This window comes from Bipolaris victoriae, assembly GCF_000527765.1.
Source record: "Bipolaris victoriae FI3 unplaced genomic scaffold scaffold_177, whole genome shotgun sequence".
Taxonomy (NCBI): domain Eukaryota; kingdom Fungi; phylum Ascomycota; class Dothideomycetes; order Pleosporales; family Pleosporaceae; genus Bipolaris; species Bipolaris victoriae.
In genome coordinates this window covers 1-24964 of record NW_014575215.1, presented here as the reverse complement: position 1 = coordinate 24964, position 24964 = coordinate 1, and the positions used below count along the sequence as shown (strand labels likewise).

Here is a 24964-nt window from a genome sequence, read left to right as displayed (position 1 = left end):
AGCCCACTGTAGTCTAGCGCGAATCCATCCCTTGATTTTCGCGGTTTAGCTCTAGCGCAAGCCCCCTATGCTACCCCCCTATGCTAATAGTTATCCTATCCTTAGTATATGATGCTACGTGAATCTGACCCCCGATTCATCTTAATTAGGTAATTGTGCACCCTGAATCAAAAGCGCGCGTATGCTAACTCTCGCCTATTATAGGCTAGCGTGAATTGCCACCTTAGTTTCCGCGTTTTAGTTCTAGCGTAAGTCCCTGTTACAGCCACAGGCAAACTGCTTACGCCCACGGGAGAGCAGAAAAGAAAAGAAGGAAAACATTTGCACAGCACGCAACTATACAACTTCTGCGTGTGTGCCTATTTACGGGCCCCCACAAGCTTGCCTCGAAAGAATTGGCATACAGTTAGTGAGCCTAGCAAGTGATCTTGAAAGAGTTGGCTGGTCCCTTGGGCTCGCATTGGCCTTCGTTCTCCTTGTGCACTTCTGCTGTGCCGGTGCAGTCGCCTGCTAGGTAGAGATTCACTACAAAACGAAATCACTTGTCAGCTTCTCCACACATACACATACGTATTCTTGAACAAGGGCTAGGCATGGTTACAATACCTTGGCAGGATGGAATGATGGCATCAAAACTCTTGATGTAGGTGCTACCGGGCCACATGCTAAAGCACTGGTCGGGAGGCAGCTGAGAGCGTGTGCCGACGGAGCAGAAGGTGCCGGGTTCGGGGTTGCATGCGGTGCAGTTCCAGGTGGTAAAAGAGATTGAGTCGTAGGCTGTGGCTGTGGCGGAGATGAGGAGGAGGCTGGAGAGCCACGAAATGGGAGTTGAGGGACGCATATCTGATAAAAAGGACATATTATTTTCACTTGGTTCTGTCAACTGAGAAGTGGATATTTTATTCGTGTTATTTCTTGTGACAGAATGAATATCTGGCTTTATACATCGATATAGCGATTTGAGGCGCCCAGCGGGGCGAAGAAAAATGAAAAAGGCGGTGGAAAATCCTCATCTTCGTACTGATGACAAGCTGACTGTGGAACCGCACTGCCATTCGCACAGCTCTGTTGTTTGGTGTTGGGCTTACTTGAAGATCTGAAATCTTGAGACTTAAAGATAGGCATGCGTACTACGTATACCATCAGCCAACTATAACCCAAGCATCGTAGGTACACGAATTTCAGAGGCGTTGTCTAGTTAGTAAATAGGAGGGCCAATGGGCTTCTCATGTTTGGGTGTAAGACTCGTTTGTCAGCGTCTGATTGGAGAGACACGAGATATCCCTTGATAATCAGATGATGATTATAGTGTGATGTTTTTAAGCGAGACGTTCGTGTTCGTGGCAATACTGGTCAGGTCATCCTTCAAGACCTAACTGAGCGATTGTCAGAAGGGGAGATAGGGGTGGGTTGTGGTCATAGTGCACAGCGCTGTACATACACAGCTTCCCTGTAAATTCGACCAAGACTGTTGTAGTTTTGCTTCCTGATGCTCGGGGTGAGTTTTGCTACTTAATAAGTACACTAGTTAATCCCTTGATCAATGCGGGGTAATTTAGTAGTCGAACATTGTATAGGGAAAGTGAAACACCGCGAGACAGTACTTATTTTGAAGTTTAGTGGTCATCAGTGTTATAGTTTTATGCTCTTTCATCTACACTTCGCCAATTCGTATTGCATGTCTTACTTGTCACAAGTTATCATATCCCATACCTGATATGTAGCGTAGGGGCATGACCTGAACATAATCAATTAAGACTACAAGTCGAGATACCAAGCAAGCACATAGTCAGCCACCGCTAATAACAACAAAGTTCATCACTACTTTCTATAAGCGTAAGCTGGTCAGACGAAACGTCTAACTGCTATGTGATGACCCTGAAATGCTAGCACTCCTGATTACGCTTACAGCTAGTAAGCAAGACGAAGGATGCGACTCGAAACGCTGCCCCGCAATCCTTCCAACCATGCCATAGTCACGTGACACAATCAGTGATCAGCATGTCTTGGCGCCACTGAGAAATTGAGCAGGCTAGGACGATGAATTTGAAACGCGCAGCTAACCTCCCACTTAGGGGTGGCTGGCATACCCGTAATGATGCACGTTGACCATCGCGACTATGGAACAGCACCAAGAAAGCCGTTCGACGCGAGCCAGACAACTGGTTAGAGATAAACCTTTTCCTACTCTTCACATAGCACAGCTGACAACCAACATTCTTCCATCGCTGGAATGTTTCACATAGAGCCTGTAGCCGGCGACGTGAATTTCACTTGTGGTCAAAGTCTATTTCACAGCTATTGACATGTGCCGAGATCAATTTTCTTTCCTTAATGACACTGTCACGCTTAAATGGACTTGGGCGCCCAAAGATAGGCAAGGACCCTGGCCAGAGGTTCTTGGGAGCACTGTTGTAAAAGGCAGATTCAATAGCTGTTGCCCATAGACCGTTGCCTACTCTATGACTTTCATGCATGAGTGCAACATGGCTGTCCCCCACGAGCGGGCATTCTATTTCACCTTGAGTGATAGAAGCAGTACGGGGCCGTTTCGAAGTCCCTTGGTCAATAGATGACGGCAATACTCTCTTCTGAGCTTTTGTTGTCTCGGGACGGGTGTTGTCAGTTGCAGGTTGCAGCTGCAAGAACTTATGCCACTCGTTCGACGCCCATTCGTAAACTCGCAGTAGCGCAGGTTGGAGCGAGTCTGGGAATGCGCCATCTATGCCGTATGTTGTGCCTCTTTGTAACGGTCGATGCCCACTTTGCCATGCAAATACCACATTGATATCAGCTTCTGTGCTCCGATCGTCATGCTGATTAACAGGTTTCGAGATTTGTCGAACGTGTTTCTCTGTAATAGCGATCGATACCTGCCGATATATCTTGACACTTAGTGGGTTACCTAGCATAAGCGTAGTTTGGCGCATGAGTATTTTCGTGAGTGAGCTCGTCTTTAATGGTTTGCTTGGGGAACTTGGCGAAGAAAAGAGCAAGGTGCTATCTATGTCCATCCCTAGACAAGCTCGATAAAGCATGCATGCAAAGGGCCGTATGAACACAAGGTAATAGTACATAAGTCTGCCCGCCTCTTCTGAAAGAAATCTAACGACGATAAGTTCGCGGTTGGTTGCCCGGCGGGATTTACCGTGCCTAAAGACCAGAGCCATCTTACGCGAGTACACACATATACCACGAGAGGTGGAAGGACCATTGCAGTGCTCAAGAGCCGACAGCTCGGTAACTCGTGGGGCTTGCCCCCTACGAGATAGGCCAATAACATCACCAACTCAGTCATTTCGGAGTATTGGTCCAAGTACTGACGAACGGCTTGGCGATTCCAGTCGTTGTCTGTCATCAAGCCGCTAACAGTGTCAAGAGAAGCCCTGCGAGATAAGTCCAGGTACAACTCCGCAAGGCCGTTTGCCGTATCAGTCACGAATGAATAGCCGGCAGTAGTGCAAGCGAGATTATCGTGTATGCAACTCAAATCGAATAGCGGACTCCAGCCATACATTAGTTGTTTGCACAAAGGCGACGCGGCTAGCAGGTTATCGTGGCTAATCTGCCGGAATTGTGCCATAGACAGCTGCGCGTTGTCCCAGGAAACGACCTGCCCATCCTCACTCCAGGTCACACGAAACGACGGACCGTCAGAACGACTAATGACACGCCCATGATCGCGCAGGCTGAGAAGCTCGTTCATTGGTGCTGGCGATCCTAGGCACAAAGTCTTTCTGCGAACCTCGTTAAGAAGATCAGTCTGCCCGTGTCGTAGCCTGGCTGTCCACCCCAAGCGGACATGAGCGAATCGAGGAAGAGTGGCTTCAAGAACGATCATTCTCACACAGTATATCATGGCTGACAACTTTGATGTATAGCTTTTTGCGCGTTCAAAAGTGGATCCATCGTGGCTGATCCCTAGAACGCCGCTGGCATAGATTAGCAAAGTAGAGGATGGCTTCCCGTCTTCATATTCCTCGGTCGACAGGAACTTCACAAAGCAGAAAATCACATCTTCTAGCACACTGGTCCACTGTGCGTTTGTCGTATCTTCTTCAGCTTCAGGATTGCCTTCGTTATCAGAATCAACTGGGATGGAGGCTGTGTCTTCGACTGCAGGTTGCTTTGATAGATAGACTAGCTGGGAGGTGGACTAAGTACAGGGTAACTGCCAAGGCGCTATACTCAAAAGGGTAGTATCGGCCAGGCCATCCATCACATTGCCCACCCAATCTTAACATAGATAGCAAGTTAAAATACGTTCCCATTCTATACACTTCTTACACATGTATATATCATTCTGGATTTTATTGTAGATTAGACTGGTAAATGGGTAGGGGGCACCCACCGTGGGTAGGGGGTAGGGCTGGGTTGCTGTATAGCATGGGCTTGGGTTTGAAAATAATTAACAGTTTAACTGCGCACGGCGTGTAGGCATCAACGACGACGTAGTTTTTTGTATTTTAAAGTGTAGAAGTAACTATTGAGGCTAAAGAGGACTAAGAAGCTATGCACACAAGATTGTAGATTATTCATAGGCGCTTAGAAGTTTATAATTTCTTGATCTCAAAGTAGTTATCTGCTGTTTGTCTCGCGACGGAGTGCGTCTCGTGACTTAGAGATGGACGTTATCCTAATTAGTTAACTTAGTTTTGAGAGAAATATTGTGAAACAGGAGATCCCGATGTGGAAACCCGTTTACCACCCTAGATATAACTAGATATAGATATAGACATAGATGTAAATGTAGATATGAATACAGATGACTATGGATTGTACATAACTAGTATGTGACATAACTATACCCTATCGCGTCACGTCGCGTTGCGTCGCGTATTAGGTGTCTAGGCAAGATGAGTGTAACTATGTATAGAGCTGCTGGGAGTAGAAGAACAATTGCTTTAGGAGCTTCTTCATTTTCTCTTTCTATTCAGATGCTTCGTCGCTGTCCGCTTCTAGCCTTGTTTGCATCATTCAGTCTCGCTTTGTTGCCTTCGTGTTACGAGCAACTGTGGTAAGTGCGTCACTACGACTCCGATTTGCGGATGTAGTTATATCAGCGCTACAATTAAGTAGCAGCTGGGTTACCTCTCCATGACTATTTTCAGAAGCTAATCTGAGGAGATTATTTCTAGAACTGCCTCTCTTCATGTCTGCGCCTGCATCGAGCAGTAACTTGACAATGTTCAAGTAGCCTTCACGTGATGCGGCATGTAGCGCAGTGCCATTGAAACTGGTAGAATTTACCTGAGCTCTGCAGCAAGATCTCTACAACATCTTCGTGGCCGTTCGAGGCAGCTTTAATGAGCGCGGTACTTTCGCCATTGCATTTGTCATTCATCTCAGCTCTGTTTCCCAGCAAGAGCTCCACAACATTTTTGTGACCGCTTGACGCAGCTTCGATGAGCGCGGTACTTCTTTTATATATTCTTTTGTCTACCTGAGCTCCACCGTTCTGCAAGTACCTCACCAGTGCTTCTTCGGGGTTCGAGGCAGCCTTGGTTGGCACACTACTTCCTCCATATCTTTTTTTGCTTACATGGGTTCCGTTTTTCGAGAAGCGCTCCAAAATATTGTTGTAACCGTTTGAGGCAGGGTCAAAACGGGGAATTCTTTCAGGATTGGATTGGTCATTTATCTTGGCTCCACTTTTCAATAAGAGCTCCACAACATCTTGGTGACCTGCCGCTGCTGCGGCGTGAAGAGGCCCACGCCATTTTCCTCTTCTAATGTTGAGATTTGCCCCAAAATCAATTAGTAGTCTCACTAAAGGTTCGTTCCCGTGACTTGAAGCTATGATGATAGCATTTTTCTTTTTCGTCATTCTCAGCGTGTATGTTAACTTTTTCCGTGACTTGTTTGTCTTGAACTGTCATTCCTTCACTCTGCAGCCATTTTCTAATCATCTCCTTTCGTAAACCCGCCTTTTCCGTGTCAATGCCTGGGTTGTCAAGCAGTAATTCAATGTCCGCAAGTTTACCTTGACCAACGAGTTTTAGCAGCATATAATCAATCTGACATAGCTCAGAACTCCTAGCATCGCCTCTTTTTCTTGTATTCTTGCGGCGCGGGTTGGTACGCAGGCTTTCTTTACCCATAGCCTGTTTATCGGCACCGCTCATGACGGTCTTATACAATACTAAAGTGTATTGATTGTTCAGATATTCCGTGGCAGCGAGGCAGCACTTGCGCTTCGACACGCTTGATCCGTTCCTATATTTATGCGTCGTTGAGCTCTCGATCACTGTGCACACAGAAAAAATGTCCTCAGGTTCCTTTATAGAAGAGTAGAGATGGGCAGACGTGTGCTTCACTCGATATGATTTGGAACTGATGTAGCTAGCCTTCATGCAGACTTTAAATGAGTCAAGTGCATGACGAATTCGCGACGGACATAATGTAACCTTCTTGCAGTAAGCAGCTCACGCCTGTTATACCAGCTTGGCTACATGGTATATCGGCCTCCGGCGCTATAAACGTGCTATCAGCTATGCTACTTCTGTGTATTTACTCTCCTCTAACATCCCCTTGCTCGTTTGTAACAATATACAGCTATCAATAAAGAACTTAATAGAATTGAAAGAGAGATAAGATACACTCTCATGCACTTGCAGCTTCCGCTTTGCGCACGCGGCTCGATTGTCATCCCACGCGGGACACGGATCCGCCTGGCATACGCTTATATAGAAAAGTCTTAGGCTCTACAGGTGTAGCTGGTCAGTGCGTGCACATGTGCAGTCCATGCACACCCCCCTGCATAGTCCAAGCTTCAACCCACTTTCTTCAACGCGTGATAACTCCACAACCATGACAGCTCTATCAAAAGCGATTGCAGCAATCGATTCACAAGGTCCAGAAGGATAAATCTTGCACTGTGCAGCTGCTAAAAAACTTGGTGTTGAGCGCATAATACTGATGTGTAGACATAGATATGAGACGCGCTCCTATGCTGACGCTGCAGACCAACGACGATTGATCACCACCTAATAAGAATCCGAGCTTGTTAAGTATATAGAAAGACCATTAGAAGAAGCTCTCCCACCTATAAGAGCCATGATTAAAAAAATATGTAGCGTATATTGCAGAATGGGAGCCTTCAACTAGCTGGGTGATATGATTCCTTTAGAGGAATAAGGACACTCTTACTATTAAAACTGCTCACGGTCTTGATCGCGATCGTCACAAAGCTGATAACATCGAACAATACCATAACTACTTCCGTCTTATCCACGACAAGATCGAGAAATATGATGTGGAGCCGCAGAACATATATAATATGGATGAGAAGGGCTTTCTTCTTGGGGTGACTTCAAGATCTAAAAGGATGTTTTCCAAACAACTTTGGGATCAGAAGAAAGTTAATTCAGCCTTAAGAGACGGTAGTAGGGAGTGGATAATAGTTATTGGGTGTATTTGTGCGGATGGGAGCTGGGTAGATCCTATGGTGATCTTCGAGGGAAAGGGTGGCCTTCACGACAGCTGAACACCGGATCTTTTGCACCAATAGCGCGTCCGGCTGGAGCAATAACAACCTTGGAGTATCTTGGCTTCGTGAGGTCTTTGACCGCAAAACAAAAGACAAAGCTAAGCGCGGTTTCCGGATGCTACTCCTTGATGGACATAGTAGCCATGTTACCCCTGGGTTCAGAGACTGCTGTACTCACCACCGGATACTACTCGCAGTGCTGCCACCTCACTCCTCTCATAGACTCCAGCCGCTCGACGTGGGTATGTTCAAGCCTCTCTCCACTGCGTACACGAACGAACTCAACGTCTTCCTCCAGCGATCTGCTGGATTGTCAAGCGTGCAGAAAAGTGACTTCCTACGCTTATTTTGGCAGGCGTTTACATCTTCGTTTACTACTGATAATATATTGAGCAGCTTTGCTGCCACAGGAGTCTCCCCGCCGAATGCTGAAGTCGTACTCGAACGACTCCGAATTCCAACACCACGACGGAATACGGACACACAAATTGGATACAATGGTGATGGGGATGCATAAAGACACGTCGCCCATTTGGTTGATGATGCGGTGGTGGATTCTTCGACAGTTCAAGTAAAAAGGGTGAAGCAGGTGCTTCATTCATTTCAAGTCCAAAATGAGCTTCTCCACCATGAAAACCAAGAACTGCGCGCTGAAATCACCACCAAAAAAACGCCCAAAGAAGCATAATAGGATTCTGCAACTGCAGCAATATAAAGAGTATCAGAGTCCGGCGGTGGTGTACAGTCCTAGCACAGTTCTGGAACCAAGAGCTCAAAAACGTCAACGTCAACATCAAGAAGAGCTTGGTCGACGCCAAAAGCGAGGGGAGAAACAACAAAAAGCTGCTCAAGCTGCCTATGAAAGAAAGATTGAGATAGAGCGGAAGAATGCGCGTGCATTGGAGAGGAAGAAGCGGAGGGAAGAGAAGCAAGTAGCGGCATTACAACACGCCGCCGAACGCGCCCAAAAAGCTCGTGATCGCGCTGCTGCAACCACAAGAAAAGTTCAAGATAAGCAAATTAAAGGTATCCGAAAAGCTTCACCAATTCAGAAATCAAACATATATAAGCGTGGTGGTGTCGCGCGACGCCGAAGTGGAGGTGCACCTGCACCCCCGCAGCTTCCCACCAAAACCACCACGCGTGGCCGCAACATCAGACTGCCAAAGAAACACGAGCAGATAGCAATTTATCACAGCTTCATAAGAGTACTCCACCAAGAAATCTCGTGATATCAACGTTTGGGTGGCGCTGTATAGCCTCATGTTTGGGTTGCCGACATGTTGGGCGAGGTGGTGCATGGGCTGCACATGTGCACGCACTGACCAGCTAGCTACACTACACAACCAGCTACACTATGGTCCGTGCTAACTTGGGGTTGCTTGTGCGCTCACCGTCAAGACGCTTACCACAGTCGTTACAGGACACTAAGCCAATTTTGCAAGTGGGTATAGTTACTCCCGAGCACATCCTTTTTTTCTGCGCCAGGTTGTTGGGGCTTATTGGGGATGACATGTTAGCAGGGCTCGCTGATAGTAGTGGGTCTAACTACAAGACACATAGAAGCGTCATGGACAATGGGATTACTATGCTAGGTACTAGCCATACCCCACTGCAACATATTTACATAACTAACACGCATTGCACGAGAAACACAAGACTTCAGTCCATTGAAAATAGTGCCCATTGGTGAAAATTTGATTTCTTATCAGTAATTATGCCTACAGGTAAGCAGCATGGAAATACATCTATGGTTTTGGATACTCTCAGGAATTTGACAGCTGTTTGCTTACAGAGCAAACATGCTAAGTCTCTGACTGGATTTAATGAGAGAATGTCATACATGCCTCCTCCAGATGGACCCGAGAGGGGTTGGCTGTTATAATTTCTTCACCTTGTCTCGCTAGATACAAAGGATAATATGTACATTCTATCGATTTAAAGATTCCAGTTTCTACATGATACATAGATTGTAACCCTCGCAAACCCATTATTTTGCTTAGTGTAGTTATATCTACCTAGAACGTCACACGCTCCACGGGTGTTGGATTTCAATTGGTTCGGGAGGTTCGCGGCGAAATGACTGAACGCATGGCTAACGAGAGCTAAGGTTATTTGATAAATCTATTATCACGCGAAAGTGTTACCAAAGACTAATTATATGTATTGTGGGCATTGGAAACTGAGGCTTTGTGAGAGTATAGATCGGTACAATCCAGACCCATGAAGACCTCCAAAGCAGTTCATAGAAACTCAAATGGAGATGAAGAGCGGTCTTCCCCGGATGGAAATGTTCTAAACGCCTCCTCCCGCTCCGCATCCTATACCGCAACCACCTGTTCTCGCGATCCCCGACAAGATATGCTCCAGAGGGGTCGCATTTCGTCGCTTATCCATGCCATGGCGGCTCTGCATCTCGACAACGGGAGGACGGAGGAGATAGTAAAGAGAGAATACGAGGTGCTTAATCCAATCAGAACAGCGCAAGTGCCTCGGCATGCAGTGGGTCTGGATAGCGAATATGTCTTTGTGGATAAGTGACTGCGCGCTAGCAGAAGGTGCTTTTTACAGCAAACTATAAAATTACATAGCCCAGTGGTTCTAGGACTAGCAGCCACTCATATCACAGCTTGAATCTCTCACAGATACTAAAAGCAAGTCACATACTTTTAGTGGAACCAGATTATATAGCTATACGTTAATATACATATATCTGTAAAAGCTCTCTTAGCCTGCGAAGCGGACATTCCGAAATTCCGAAGATCCGAAGCATTCACAGCAGAGAACATCAAAGCTGGTTTTGCCGCAAGTGGTTTATTCCCGTTCAATTCAGATAGAGTGCTAAAGACTGCGCCAAAACCCTCAGCCGAACCAACTCCCGTGGTAAGCAACGAAGTATCTTGTGGAGAAGATGCAGTGCTCACATGATAATTTGCCACCTATTACGCGACTTGACACTCTAGCTGAACAGTCTTGGCTTTTTAGGTTTGCTAGGCTCAAGGTATGGTGAAGCCTGCTTCGCCACCTACAATGGTAGTGAGTACTTCATTCTCTGCATGCGTGGCGCAACAGCCATAGCGAAGAAGATTGGTGAAGAATGGACGGAAGTCTACTATTGTTCTCATAGCGAGCTGCAACATTTCACAAAATTTAATATTAGCGTAAAGGGATGCTCATGTCCGAGTAATCCCAACAGCGATGGCAAAGAACAAAGGCTTTTAATTACACTCGGGAATGGTAAACACCTCTCTAGGCATGGTAGTTCTCGACCCTTACTCTAATATACTATATAGTTAATAGTCTATGCTAATTATGACAAAGTTTTCACTTCGTAAAAGTGATTAGCAAGATTTGCACTTAGAAGTTAGTTCAACGAGCCCCTCTTCTGCAAAAACATCAGAGGATTTCGTACTAGGCCTTTGGAATGGTTTCAAATGTATGAGCCCAGCACGGATAGAAAGGCTTATTTGAAAGATACTAGAGACTTGCGAAATGACGCTTAAACAGACACCGCGCGTTCTGCGCTTCTGGCTTCGGAGCTGGACGCCTTCTTTCCTTCCTTATTCATTTGAACTGCCTCGACGCGAACAAACCCGGCGAAGATACTACGTCGTTCACGAGCGGTTTCTATGCTATATGTTTCGGATGCTAGCACTGTCGCGTAGCATACAAGAGCCTGCAAGCGCAATATGAGAATCTTTTCCAGCTCCTTGTCATGTTCTTAAAGGACCTATCCCATGATGGAAATATGATTCGTACCGCTATTATGGATTTTGCTGGTGTCTTGGGAATTCATCCTATGGAGCTACGTTTCCGCAAACCCTAAGCCAGAATTGTAACTACGCCATTTAGCTATGTCAACACTCATGTGGGTGGGGTGTCTAATCATACTTGAGTACGTACTACCGCTCGCACCCCAACCAGATTTATTAGGCAGATAATGTAAGGGACTCGCTTTTGACGCGACACGGTATAAGAGATCCAATTGAAAATCACTAATCAATCGACTACGTGTCTATTTACTATATTATCATTTTAACATAGGTAAACGCATCTCGCCACTTGGTGGGGCTGCTGTACGCCCCCTTCGCACAGCGAAACTGTCAGCATCTACAATTTTGACTACTGGGTATTGCTAAACTCTAAGACTAACTAGTACTCTTGTGCATATCCGAATATTCATTAGAAATGTAAAATAGCATAGGCATGACCCGCACTAGGCATAAAGGTGGAGAGTGAAACCCTTACTTTCTAACCGTGAGGATGATAATAGAATCTGTTAAGGCTGTTTATCTCATTTCACCCTATGCATTGATTGACTGAGTATTAGAACATCAGCATCCTAATTTATTATTGATTACTACCTTATTGCGCAGTTTGTAAATGGTGTGTTGCTGTCGCATATACAGTGATTAGCGATTGCGGCTTCACCCCTGACAGTTATTCCATGGAGAACAAACTTTTGTTCCATTTTTATGGCCCGCGCTCTTGGTTCGCAGGGTGCTTATTCTCTAAGATTTGGAACAAACCCCTCTCGCCTATCCTGACTCTGACGCTGAGTCTCCAACTCCTCTATAGCTGCTGGGAGCTCAAACCAATGACTAACATTATCAGATAGTTCTGTAGCTTCCTGTATAGGTTCGTCTGAGTTTCCATCAGGACTCTCTATCTTATCAGAATTGGTAAATTTGAAAATCATAGGTTATGGAATCTTTTGGGCAGTAAGCGGATATTGGCAATTGCTAATAACCTCTTTAGCAATACTAAATACTCTCTCTACACCTACTTGCGCCATTGGTATAGCTAGAATATCCTTTGCAACTTAGGGAAGATAGGGGTATGTAATGTCACTTACTCTCCACCACTCTAAGATATGGACAGGTTCCCGTAGATCCATGCTAGGGCTACTTAGATATAGGTCCCCTTGTTGATAGATTGGCCCGCTATTCTCCTCAGTTTCTTGACTTGAAGAAGGCTAGCTTGAAAGAGAGATGTGGGTTGATTATGATTAAAGTAAAGTGGGCTTTCGAAACTAGTTACAGCTTAATAACCTCTAAGGAAATAAGTTTAGTGTTGATTGTGTAGTCCGACTATAGCATGTCTGATTAGTATTTAGACTGTCCTGCTGACAGTAGTATTTCCACGACAATATATATTAGTATAGAAAGGCTGATAAAATCATTATTGATATACCTGGTAACTTTCAGAATTTATTTGCAAGTATAGAGAAATATAGTTATACTTACTTAACAAACTACATATAGTTATCCTAGAACTATAATAGAGATCAAAGTGTAGTCAATAGTACTAGAACAACGAAAATAATAGATAACATAACAGTATTAATAATTCATTAAATTTATTCGAATTGTAGTGTTACGAACCTGAGAATGAAGGGGACCTCGCGAAGTTAAGGAAGGAAGCCGCAATTCCCCAACTCCCCAAGACCACAATACCGGCCGCCTAGTACCAACCAATGACGCATGTTCCACACGTCTTGGCGGAACGCCACCATGGAACAAGCCACGTGTGTTCCACGAAGTACCACATGTACCACGATGTTCCACCCATGGAACAATGTACAACAATATGCAACAACGTGGAACAGCCCTAAGTATAGCAATAGGCATTGAGCCCTTATGGCTCGATGTGTTCAACTTAAGTTACGAGGACAAGTACAATATACGATTTACTTGCGAGAACCTTTGTCCACTGCACCCTGACGCTTCATCTGTGAAAACCAACCTCTAGAGCCTTGACACCAGAAGTCTTATATCACTTCCACTCAAGACCCATACTCTTAACATGTAGATTCGAAAAAAATAGTTTAACCGTATATTATAGTTAATTTATAGTAGTTAGTAAAGATGAACCCTAAACCTAACCCTGCATTACTATTACCGCTAACCCTAGTGTCGACCAACCCTACTTTAACCCTTACTCTGGTATTACGTTCTGGAATGCCCCCCCATTCCAAAACTAAACTATGTTGGGCTTAGCGTTAGGGTTCAGCAGAATTCTAGGAGCGTTGAATAAGAGCCAGAATCATGATAGCAACTCGTGCAACTTATATTTGTGATGCAAGAAATTCATGCGCATCGAACAAGCTACTTCTTGTCGTGCTGCAATACAGATAGCGCAAGTCATCCAATAGCGTATGCTGGAGGGTTGGTGTTTGTAGCTGTAGCCCATACTGACCTAGGGTTACGCCTAATACTAAGCGGGGTAGTTAATCAAGTAGCTGAAGACTACCCTCAGCACATACTCTGCTATCCTGCGCTGAGCAGCTACAAGAGTATCCTGTTTTACATACACCTAACATCAGCTTTGTACAAACAGGAGAACATACATAAAGGTGCAACAATGACCGACACTATGCGAGTTGAGTCTCTGGGGCTAAGGCATCCTAAGCATTTTGGCTAGTATCCACAAGCGATGATCTGTGGCATCGCTAACTTGGAGACTAGATGTCCTGGTGTTTGAGATCCTGATATCCATTAGTTGGCTATTCTAACCTCAATTTCCTCCTCTTCTTCATCCTCGTTGTCGCGTTTGCGGCTCAGCAACTTTGCATCGTCGTATTACGCAGCCGTCAAATCGAAACAGAAACGCCGGTCGACCATACTATATATGTATTTCATGCAAACGTAACAACAGGGAAGGATGGGCCACTTGGGATGATGAGCGTGGTGTACGTAACAGTAACCCGAGTTGTTATTGCGGTGACTTTAGTCGACACGATCAGGACGGCATCGGGCGGGGAAGACATGGTTTGGGTTTTTGGACATGCGCGACAGGCAGCTGCGACTACTATTCCAAGTACTTGAATGGCTGGACTAGTTATGCTCCGCAATGTGTTGAGTTCTATCCGTGGCTGCTATAGCATGGGTTTATTGGATAATGTGGACATGTGGACCACCAACAGCACGATGATATATATGAGCATAGGGTAACGGTACATCTTTCGTAGCTTAAATGTACAAGTGTTTCCTCTAAGTCTATAATGACATTGACACTGCAAACGTCGACCTTTCCTCTGAACATGTATACACGGAAGACTCCCTAAGCGACCTGAGTTTGGCAAGTTTCGGTTCCTTCGAAGAAACGTTTTCCTCCATCTGCCTATACCCTACTTTATTCGCAAGATCGTGAGTCATCCACTCTGCATCAATTCCAACCTAGAAAAGAGCCGCAATCCAGTGAGCTTAGATATAATGTTTGAGGTCCAGAACGAATCGAAGCAAAACGCAAGTGAGACTGCGAGGATGGAAGCGGGCTGACAAGGTAGTGGCGTATAGCATAGTTACCATTGCGAAAGCCAGGCTCTACTGGCCGATCGTTCATTTTTTGTGAGTAGTTACCAGTTTTTTAAGTTAATCAGGCGGCCTCTTTGTGTGCAATGTTTGCGTTTTGTTTTCAGGTGAGCACAGGAACAGTACAGCATCACGTAGCCATACTCTCTGAACGGTCAGTCATGGCACTACTTTGTTGTGAAATGCCTCATCGTTAGTGTCTTGATACCAAACAGCGTTAGGATCATCTCGCACCATTCATCTTGCATAAACAGAAGAGCGACAGGTTGATTAAATGACATGAGATGATTTATCAGATGATTTGCCTGAAGGGTTTAGTTCTTCTCAGAATCGCATATTGAAACACTAATCTTGAAAGTCTACCTTCTAAGTAGATGATACCAAATAGATACTTTGCTAAGTTTAACAAATGTCACTATTGTTCATTCTTTGCGCTATCAAGTTCACTTTTACAAATGCGCTTATGGCTCCTCCAGTCAGACTTTTGACAGTTCGAGGAGCAATACTTAGTGATATGACACGCGCTACATCTCAAGAGTTTTCCTCCACCAATAGATTTTCCTTTACTACATACTGTACAACCACCTTGTGCTGGGTCTAGATTTAGTAAACCATCGAATGGCGGGTCAATCATGGGAACCGAGAATATTGGGGATATAGCCGCTCCAGTAACCAACCCACGTACATCAGCCCAATTTGGAACATCTGGAACAAAATCTTCGGGAAGAAAGCCACGGCCACAGGCACAAAATACATCGTTGACGCCATCTTGAGTGTGTTGAATGTACCCTGCATCACGGTTGCATGCAGGATGGTGTTTCCAGATCCTACATCTCTCCGCAAACGACGGCAGGGTCTGCCTCCAAAGTTTAAGTTCCTCATCATCGACTCTAATACTGCAAAATCCTTTCTCAGTGACCGCTGACAAGAACCTTGCAATACGGGGGACGAGGCTCTTGGTGATTGGCAATACACCCGTGTCAAGCACAACAGTTTGACTACCAAGATCTAGTCTTATGCAAGACACAAAAATGAGAACGTAAACTCCACCTCCAGTTGGATTGTCCAAGCCGAATATGTGTGATTGTCTTCCCTGAATTCCAGTGAAATGCATGAATAGAGAGAACAGTGAGTCTTTGAAGCCCACTCGGGCATCTGGCGATATGGCACTCGCCACGGACAAGGATTGTTCACGTAGTCTTCGTTCGTGTTTGGAAAACATACCTGTTACGTGCGGCGACAGCCATTTGAGTTGACCATGGCGATTCCGATCCAATATTGGTAACAGTCTCATGTCGACACGATGTACATTGGCAGTTCTCTCCCATATACACGAGGGAGAAAACGCTAGAAAGCTCCTCCATACACTCCAATGGAGAGGTGCCTCCACTTCTATGTAAGAAGACTTTCTTGCAATGCGGGTTTTACTTCTATCACCACAGACTGGAACCGGGAATGACGACAAAATCTGGGCATCCTTACCGTTGAAGGCAATTCCAAGGGCGCATGGGGCTGTTTGTGTTGTCTTTACAGCACACCCACTTCTCAAAGAATGTTTCAGTCTTTCTGAGAGAAGATCCACACGACCAGAAAGGGCGGTAATTCTTCCCTCTGGTTGCAGAACGATCGCGGAAAAGGTCGTTTTAATCTCTCCATGTGCCAATTCAGACGATTCGTGCTCGGATCTACTGAAATAGTGACCGGATGCAATGCTGGTCAGATTGGGTGGATGTTTTGAGATATAAACACATTCGTCGTTCCCCAATGTCGTTTCGAATATGTTCATCTCGAACCCCAATGATCGAATGAACTTAGTACAGGTCTGCGGTGTACTCTGCAGTCCAAAAGCTATGATGGCAGTTTGCGGCTTAAGCAGGAGGAGCCAAGATGGGGTCATGAATGAGACCACAAGTGGAGATTTACCCTGCCACCTCAAGTCGTCCTCAGAGATCTGGATTGCATATTCGTTGCTATGAATCTCGCCAACGGTCGAGATCATACCAAACGCAAGTTGGATTCCAGAGAAGATATTTTGCCAGCGCCCGACTATCGAACTCGAAGATGACTGCACGATACAGTGGCTGATTGGAGTACCGACATCTGTTGAATCAAGACCAGTCAGAGCGCTCAGCTTGTTTCTTGGCACTTTTAGGGTTATGCAAACTGTTTTCGGAAGGTCCTTCCATCTGCCGATTCCATCTCCAGCCGGAGTCACCACATGACCTGGTTGAGTAAATATCTGTGCGGAGTAGATGTTCAGGGTATGGAGGTAGAGATAGAGCTCTTGGATATAATTCCTTCCCATTGTGATTGTAGAATCGTTTTCAATTAGTCCAAGAATGCGGTTCATCACATCATGCCAATTCACAGTAACCCGATTTCTAAGTCGATGGAGAAACACAGCAAAGCTACCACGATGGTAATGCAACGTGGAGCTTCTTTTGATCTTGAGCATGTCGAGGTCTTTGAACAGTGACAGTGCGTTCTCGTGCTGGAACATATTGCGGTAGACACTGTGAAGGATGTGGGCCAAATCGGCTTCGTTGAATCGTAGTCTCGGTTCTATCATCCCCGAATTTGCAGTTGAAAGCGAACCATGGCGCTTCCACGTCAACTTGATGCGCATCTGCCCACGGCCACTACTACCAGTCGCGCGAAATGTCTGTTCGAGCGTGACCTCGTCAGCTGTAGACGAACTAGACGCGTTGGTCCAGTACTCGACAGGGAAGAGATCAAGCAACAGTGACATGGTGGCAAAATCTACACAAAGTATGGAGTCAGTGTATGCTCGATGATCTTTTTCTCTCCTTACCAGTGACTCCGTGTACAGGATAGAAGACGTATCTTTTTTCAGCAATGGCGATACTGCTGACAGTACGTTGAGAGCTCCCACATGATCGATGAGGTTGGATGTATCAATGACGTTGAATCTTAGGGGTGCTCCATGTGTGGTGCTGTACTCCTTTTTGTCGAGCTCGATCGGACTCAAGTGGTGGACATCTCGATAGACATTTCCTGACCAATCATGCCCAGATAACTCGAGACGATGCAGAGCATGTGCGAAAGCGATCGCATCTCCCGCAAAGAACCGAATGGTTAAGTTCATCTGAGAAGACAACCGAAATGCGTGACACCATGTTCGAAACTGAAATTGTGCTGCCTCTATAACGCGAAGCGGAAGCGATCTTGCTAAAACCCCGTTGAAGCAGTGTCTTTTACTGGTGCAAATGCTGTTGCAAGATGAAAGCCCAGAAGCAGATCCGTTCCATAGTGGAGCGTAGGCGCTCCAATGGTATGGAAAGCAAACAAAGGGTTTGGAAGATTTGTTTTTGCCAAGAACTCAGCATCTTGGCTTGTGCTCCCATACTTTCAATAGTGTTGATACAACACATGGGCGTTCTCCGCGTATGCGATACCGACCGGGGCTGCAGAACGTATTCCTGTAGTCACGTATGCATTTTCGCCCCCAACATAGTATGCCTTCACCTCCTTAGCGCGCTGGATCGTCGATTCGAGAAGTCGATTGAATACAGTTCTTGTGTTCTCATTTGAGTCTTGCATGCAATATGACCTCCATAAGGCTCTTACTCGGGTGAACGTTGAGAGATCACAAAACCTCAGTATGCTGCCATATTTTGTTCCATGCCATGCATCCAGCGAGTTTGACACAGAAGCCAACTCTTTTGCCTGATCAGTCAGGATTCTTAGGGAGGATTCGTCCAGGTAGAAATGGTAGTAGATATCCCAAATCATTTTCTGGCGGCTGCCATCAGTGTCCGCGAGAACAAGCGAAAAAAGTAATATGTTCCTTGCTGTTGCACATGGATGCACTTGGCCACTGGGCCGCACGATTCAAAGGTGACACACGTGATCGAGAGTTCATTTCAGCTGCATGATGAAGTTGCTATCGTAAGCGGAAAGGATGGCCGACAGCGCCGGTCCTCATCTCGTGTGTACATAAACGCACAAGTCAAATTACTTGATCAACTTACTCTACGAAGTAAGTGTCGCAGCCTATGTATGCAAGGCCGCAGAATCAATGACTTCAGCTGAGCCCAAGCAACAAGCCAATGTAACGGCAACAAAGATGCATTGCACCAACAAGAAAGAAGCAATGGCTACACACCACAGATGAATGGAGATGGTAGATAGCAAAAACAATACATTGAACATATTTTCACCGCACCTCCGTGTGCGACACTGTCTAACCCAAGAGGCGAATGCAAAGCCCTGCCGGGCATATCTGCAACTTCTCCACCATGTTGGATTATATCGAGCAAATCGATGTTTCCCCTCGTTCACCCTTGCTACATACCATCTTCCAGCATTATGTACACTGCTGTGTCATCGTTACAGAATGTTTACACTCTTGATTGCGCTCACGAATAGTAAGCAAGCACCAAGGATGTAGCCGAAACGCTGCACGGCAATCCTTCCAACCACGCTACGGTCATGTGACATGCACAGTAATCAGTATGCCTTGGCACTACTGAGAAAACAGGAGAAAGGAAGTGTTACGCGTATGTACTCCGTACACGTATGGATACGCACGTGCGTGCAAGACATAGTACTCGTCCCACTGCATGGGACTAGGCCCAATGCAGTGGGACGAGTAAGGGGCTAAAGACCTGCTAGAGTAGGAAAAGTCGCAAGGAGTGGCGAGATGAATTTACAGGGGTAAAACGCGCTATCCGACCATAATTCCCTTTCAACAATAATTTCGTTTAGCATATTGCGTAAAGCAGCTAGTATATATAGAAGTAAAATAACTAGTAGATAAAGAGTAGAGTACAGCAGATCACAATAATAAGATCAGACTACTAGATCAGATTAATCCAATTCTTATCTCTCTCCCCTAGCATTATTTCTTCTTTACTAAGAATCTATCGACTAGCTGCCTCTGAGTCTACTAGGAACAAGTAGAAGGCAGAGACCTTTACCTCTGAGTTCTATTAGAACAAGCAGCTACTTCCACCCACTTTTTCTAACAATACTTCTAGAGCTTCTATAAAAACTCGTCGTAAGCGCTGCTACATTAGCGTAAAGGTAGATTAAGTGCGGGGATATCTACATCTATGTGCAGCTTTATCGTGTCGCTTAATAATTGTAAGACGCTAATAAGAGCTTCTAGCTCTTCGATAAGATTGCGCACTTGCTTAGGATAGGCTTTAAAGCTCTGTATCGTTTTGTAAAGTGTAAGGCATGATTTGTGGGCGAAAATGACTAACGTTAAGACACTAGAAGCAAGGTCTATAGGCTCAGCCATCGCAATGATAGGTGTGGCGATAAGTTGAACGTATTGGACGATGATCTATGGGACCGAAGTTAGGTTAAATAGGCTTTCGATCAAGTGCATCGCGTCACAAGGCGTACGAACTGCATAATCGATTGGTCCGTGTCGCCGGTTGGATAAGCGCTGCTAGTCTCGCTTAGGACGGCCGGCGGTTATTTTAGCATGCCAAGGAAGCTATGTAACGAACTGCTCCCATTGCTTCGCGTTAAAGGCGGCATCTAACTGTAGCTGCTCACTCTTCCTGTACTGACGGAACCCTTTTATCGTTATTTCTTCAGGTCTTATAGAAAGCACGGTTAGCTTATCTTCTTTATGAACGCATTCCGTTCCGTATGGCTATGCACTCTTATATTGTCTTTCCTGGGAATTGAACTACGCTAGTTACTAGAGGACGCACTATCTTCCTGCTGCAACGGGCTCTGTTTCGAAATGACATGACTTTGACGCTGCCCAATCGCCTGAAGCGTAGAATCAGACATTTGCCCTAGCAACTGTGTAGACCTTGCACCAGCCGAAACTCGTCGAGCGTTAATCAAATCCCCGACTGTTGACACGATAACTTGGTGACCATCTTCTCCAAGCGACACTTCATCGAACATGTTGACTCGCTCCGCGGATGCGTCTTCAGAAGCTTTAGCGCAAACTGCTAGGCTCCGTTTGATGCTGTTAATTTCTTCTCGCATTTTGTCTTGTTCGTTGGAGTTTGGATGAACAAAGGTCTGGCCCTGAAAAGCGTCTAAACGGCGAAGAACGTCCGCAAGATGTATTCTAAGCTGCGACGATGTATAGGCAAGCCTCTCCTTACAATCATCTAGGACGGTGATTGTAGCTCGTTGGGCTGAATTGGCAGAGCTGTCAACGTCGGTCTGACTGTTATACTCTTCTGTGAATGTGAGCATGCTTTGAGACACATTTGACTGCCCTTTTTCGATATGCGATGACATTTCGGCGCATATATCGAGACATTTCTGTATGCTATCACGCTCGAGCTGGATTTTTTGTTGGTCTGAGTTCGTCTGACAACCACTTGAGCCACCAGCGACAAGATGTTGTAGCTTGCTGTCAATCCTCTGCAGGCTATCTTCGAGATCCGACACCGTGTTTTCTATCAGCTCTTGATATTCGTTGAGTGCCTTGGCTGTGATGGTAGCTTTTCGCCTGTCGTATAAGAGATTAGCCTTGTTCGTAACATATCAATGTTTACTTACAAGTTCGCATCACAGAGAGCGATAGTGATTGTAGACTTGTAATTAGCCAGTAAGGCTTTGAACCCGTCGATATCGTCACCCAGATATTTCAGTTTTGCCCAATCTCGAAAACTTGCTAGAGAACCATGAGATTGCTTAGTGGCATCTCTGACAACCATGTTGAATTCTATACAAGCACTTCCACATCTGAAGAGAGGAAGTTTCAAAGGTGTGAAGTCTGCCTCATTATCTAGAATAGCTTGGTGTATAGACGCCAATACTAAACTCAGTGCATCTAATTCTGTCTTCAGCTCTCTTACATGTTTATGATGACTGTTGAATTCTTTGAAGGTCTGATACAACATGGAGCTCGACTGAATACCGAAGGTGACTAGCGTAATAATGGCCGATGCCGCGCTGATTGGATCCGCCATCTTGAGAACAATGGAAATGGTGTAAACGTAGTGTAAAACGACGTTGAGAAGTACGGTTCGATGACAGCGCGATGACGCGAACAAAATTTGCCATTTGTGGGGTAACATAGACAAGTAAGTGGGTCGAGATCATGTGCGTAGCTGCACCCTGCTAGCGCCTGATGGGCGCCTTCCAAGAAAGAGCCAATCAAAACGCGTTTTGAATGCAGGGCTCGCGGCATGCTTGCTGCCATGCTAGAGTGGGATTATAAGCCTAGGCAAGACATCTTTGTTCCTTATGCTCACTCTACCACTCTCAGAATGGTCGATTATTCCTCATGACGCCCAACAGACAGGGGGTGCTGTTGAAGAGTCGATTGACGACGCCGTCGAGATGATCAATAACCAAGCCCAGCACCGCAGCAATCCCTGTCGGAGACGACTCGACTTGACAGATGGTTGATGGAGAGTTTTAAAGCTTTTTTTAGACCTCTTCAAGTTTGATAGGAAGCATGTCCGGATGTCTGGAGCGTGAGCCTGTCTCACGACGTAGTATAACGTTCGTCCCTATGCAACGAGACACCCGGTGAGCCAAGAACGACCGATGATAGTGTAAGGATGACAAGTTCTTCAACAAAGTGTTGTACCTCATTAGCTCTTCTTGACCCACTGAGTTTCTCGCTACACTAGGCAGGATATCATCTCTGCACTTAGGTATGCACCTTAGGCTAAGGATATCACTCTAGGCTTGACGAAATATGGGATAGCATATAGATCACAGTCAATTGCAGGAGGGGTTTTGTTGCTGGTATGAAGTGTTGATTTACAACATGCACTGACAGCAGGCAAGCATTGAGGTGATGGCTATGTTTGAATACTAATAGGAAATTTAGCGGCACTATGCTTGTAGACATGCTATTCAACCCTGGACAACGTGCTGATTAGCCGTAGGAGTAGCAGCATTTAGAAGCAACTAAGTTTCCAGCACCTGCCCCTGTGTAAAATGATGAAGTAGATCCATTTCTGCACATATAACTGCCCACCTGCTCCTTAAAAGTACTGGATACTTCCTTGAGGCCGAGGTGCCATAGTCCTCCCCCTCCTTCTGTCAAATGAGTAGCAGCGGAAGTCGCAGAATATGGGTGTGGATTGGAGCACTAGGATTCTGTATACAGCTAGTCAGAGCCTTGGTGACAGGGCTACCTGCCTAAAGCCCAGACTGAAACAATAGAGGCCCCAAAGTGTAACAAGTAACATGCCATCCACAAGAGACGCGCGGGCGTGTCTCTGGGAAAACAAGAAAAAAAACCCACTTTCACCATCAATTTATTGACCTTGATAACCCATCGCAATCTGACAGTGGCATTACTAACAAAGTTTATGCTTCCGACAGCTGCGCAGTTTGCAACATCTACCATGACCATTAATGCAGTCAATCACGGTCGGTCTCAGATTACTGACTGATGAGGCAGAAGACTAGCAAACGCAACTTAGTGTTGTAAAAGGAGGAGAGCGATCAGGCCTTAAGAACGCAAGTAAAGAGCTTGAAAGCTGATGTAAATTGGATAAAATTTCTTGTTAAGTAAAATAGTTAGAAGCAACCCTTTAGTATCAAAGCTGACGTTCTAGTTAGAAGCTATAAGATAGACCAAGTCCTGGGTAAGAGGAACAAGGACGGCGGCAGCTAGAGTATCAAGAAGCTATAGTAGCTAGCAAAGTGTAAGGCTAACTAATTGCTCTGATTAGCTTATAGTAAAGGGATTTACACCATAACTATGACTGACTTGAATTTTTTTTTCTCTGTTTGCTATATAGCGTATCAGATCAATTATCTTAGAAAAGAATAGCAGGCCGCACCCTAACCTGCCGAAATTAGGTATTAAAGAAATAACTACAGTTAAAGTAAAAAATCAGGTAAGAGTCTGCGAGATCCTGCTTTAAACCCTTAGAAATAGTTTAGTAATACTACTAAAATATTATAAATCTCTTAATAGGTATATAATAATAAGGCATAACTCTATTAGGTATAATAACTATAACAAGGTTGCGATAAAGGTAGTAGAACAGCAAACTATAGTTATAATAAAAACACGTAGTATAGCGAAGCTCTCTAATATCTATAAATTCGCTATATCTTTAGTCTATCTATCTTATCTTATTCTATCTTATCCCAACTACGGATTAATTCCGACACTATCTTAAATCTATCTATTTAAAAATACGATTCTTCTCCTAGCTATAATCCTAGCAGTTATCTCGTTCTAAGCTAAGCCTATTAGAAAAGCTATCTATCTCTATAAGGCTCTCTTCTACTACGATAAATACCTTTTACTCTCCTCTACCTAAGTATATACTAAGAGATCTAAAATAATATATATCTATCTAGTTAAAGTTTAATAGATCTATACGATAATAGTAGTGTAGACCTCTTCTTAATTGTAAGGGGCTGCGCTCTAGGGAGTAATTACGAGGTATATAAGAGGTTATATTTAATAAAGAGCTAAGCTCCAAAGCTATATAGCTATCTATATATAAGCTAGTTACCTAAGTAATAATTGGGCCGGTAAAGTCTAGGTGCACGAGGCAGCTTCTAGGTTCTGCGGCTATTGTCTGAACGTCGTTCGGGCGGTGCGCAGAGAATCTGGGTGCTTGAGACAGCACCCGGGTTCTGCGAGTAGGCCAAGATTCCATCGAGGAGCTATCCAAAGGGCGTTCAGCCCGTTACATTAGTATTAGTATTAGTAGGTTAGAAGATAGTTATACTACTCTAATTAACTATATAAATACGCTTATAGTATATAAAGTAAGTATAGAATTAATACGTTATATTAAGAGACTAAGTAAGGAGACTTATAAGTAGCTAAAGGCTAATATAATACGTATTAAAAGTGCTATTACTACACTAAATCCTAAGAGGGAGTAGAGGAGGTTTAGAGAATAGTTTTAGAGTAAGGAGAGCTTAGTATAGATAGGGGCGACGCTCTACTTTATTTAGAGGCATCTAAGGGCGGTTAGGAGGGATAAGCTGGAGGAAGTCGCATAATGTGTCGTAGGGGGTGGATCAGGCGTGTCGCTCGTGTCGACGCGTGACGGTATCGATGGGTTGCGGGCGTGACGGTGTCGATTGGTGGAGCGGAGGATGGGTGCGCGGTAGTTGCTGCTTACTAGTTGTAATCAATCTCAGAATTCTTTTCTCTCAGAAACTCCACTCAGAAAGGCCGGAGCCAAACATCATAACTATAAGCAAGCAATTGTTCGTCTTGGTCGAG

General features: G+C 45.0%; 8 protein-coding genes across 8 annotated transcripts; 3 read left to right on the top strand and 5 right to left on the bottom strand.

Moving 5' to 3' along the window:
* Nucleotides 1-415: 415 nt before the first annotated feature.
* COCVIDRAFT_42920 (hypothetical protein) lies at nucleotides 416-841 on the bottom strand (the record flags this gene model as incomplete). The annotated part of the gene is made up of 2 exons (XM_014695128.1): nucleotides 416-525; nucleotides 607-841. The coding sequence occupies 2 exons, from the start codon at nucleotides 839-841 to the stop codon at nucleotides 416-418; spliced, it is 345 nt and encodes a 114-aa protein (XP_014550614.1).
* Nucleotides 842-2349: 1508 nt separating this feature from the next.
* On the bottom strand, nucleotides 2350-3706 carry COCVIDRAFT_42919 (hypothetical protein; the record flags this gene model as incomplete). The annotated part of the gene is made up of 3 exons (XM_014695127.1): nucleotides 2350-2409; nucleotides 2586-3221; nucleotides 3266-3706. The coding sequence occupies 3 exons, from the start codon at nucleotides 3704-3706 to the stop codon at nucleotides 2350-2352; spliced, it is 1137 nt and encodes a 378-aa protein (XP_014550613.1).
* Nucleotides 3707-5200: 1494 nt separating this feature from the next.
* On the bottom strand, nucleotides 5201-5827 carry COCVIDRAFT_115025 (hypothetical protein; the record flags this gene model as incomplete). Its single annotated transcript, XM_014695126.1, has 1 exon — nucleotides 5201-5827. The coding sequence occupies one exon, from the start codon at nucleotides 5825-5827 to the stop codon at nucleotides 5201-5203; it is 627 nt and encodes a 208-aa protein (XP_014550612.1).
* A 2276-nt stretch (nucleotides 5828-8103) lies between these two features.
* On the top strand, nucleotides 8104-8721 carry COCVIDRAFT_20974 (hypothetical protein; the record flags this gene model as incomplete). Its single annotated transcript, XM_014695125.1, has 1 exon — nucleotides 8104-8721. One exon carries the CDS (start codon nucleotides 8104-8106, stop codon nucleotides 8719-8721), a length of 618 nt encoding a protein of 205 aa, XP_014550611.1.
* A 991-nt stretch (nucleotides 8722-9712) lies between these two features.
* COCVIDRAFT_115026 (hypothetical protein) lies at nucleotides 9713-10030 on the top strand (the record flags this gene model as incomplete). The annotated part of the gene is made up of 1 exon (XM_014695124.1): nucleotides 9713-10030. The coding sequence occupies one exon, from the start codon at nucleotides 9713-9715 to the stop codon at nucleotides 10028-10030; it is 318 nt and encodes a 105-aa protein (XP_014550610.1).
* Nucleotides 10031-13852: 3822 nt separating this feature from the next.
* On the top strand, nucleotides 13853-14372 carry COCVIDRAFT_42918 (hypothetical protein; the record flags this gene model as incomplete). Its single annotated transcript, XM_014695123.1, has 2 exons — nucleotides 13853-13907; nucleotides 14053-14372. The coding sequence occupies 2 exons, from the start codon at nucleotides 13853-13855 to the stop codon at nucleotides 14370-14372; spliced, it is 375 nt and encodes a 124-aa protein (XP_014550609.1).
* A 597-nt stretch (nucleotides 14373-14969) lies between these two features.
* COCVIDRAFT_20973 (hypothetical protein) lies at nucleotides 14970-17551 on the bottom strand (the record flags this gene model as incomplete). Its single annotated transcript, XM_014695122.1, has 2 exons — nucleotides 14970-15107; nucleotides 15377-17551. 2 exons carry the CDS (start codon nucleotides 17549-17551, stop codon nucleotides 14970-14972), a joined length of 2313 nt encoding a protein of 770 aa, XP_014550608.1.
* Nucleotides 17552-20472: 2921 nt separating this feature from the next.
* On the bottom strand, nucleotides 20473-21716 carry COCVIDRAFT_31696 (hypothetical protein; the record flags this gene model as incomplete). The annotated part of the gene is made up of 2 exons (XM_014695121.1): nucleotides 20473-21253; nucleotides 21304-21716. 2 exons carry the CDS (start codon nucleotides 21714-21716, stop codon nucleotides 20473-20475), a joined length of 1194 nt encoding a protein of 397 aa, XP_014550607.1.
* Between the last annotated feature and the right edge of the window lie 3248 nt (nucleotides 21717-24964).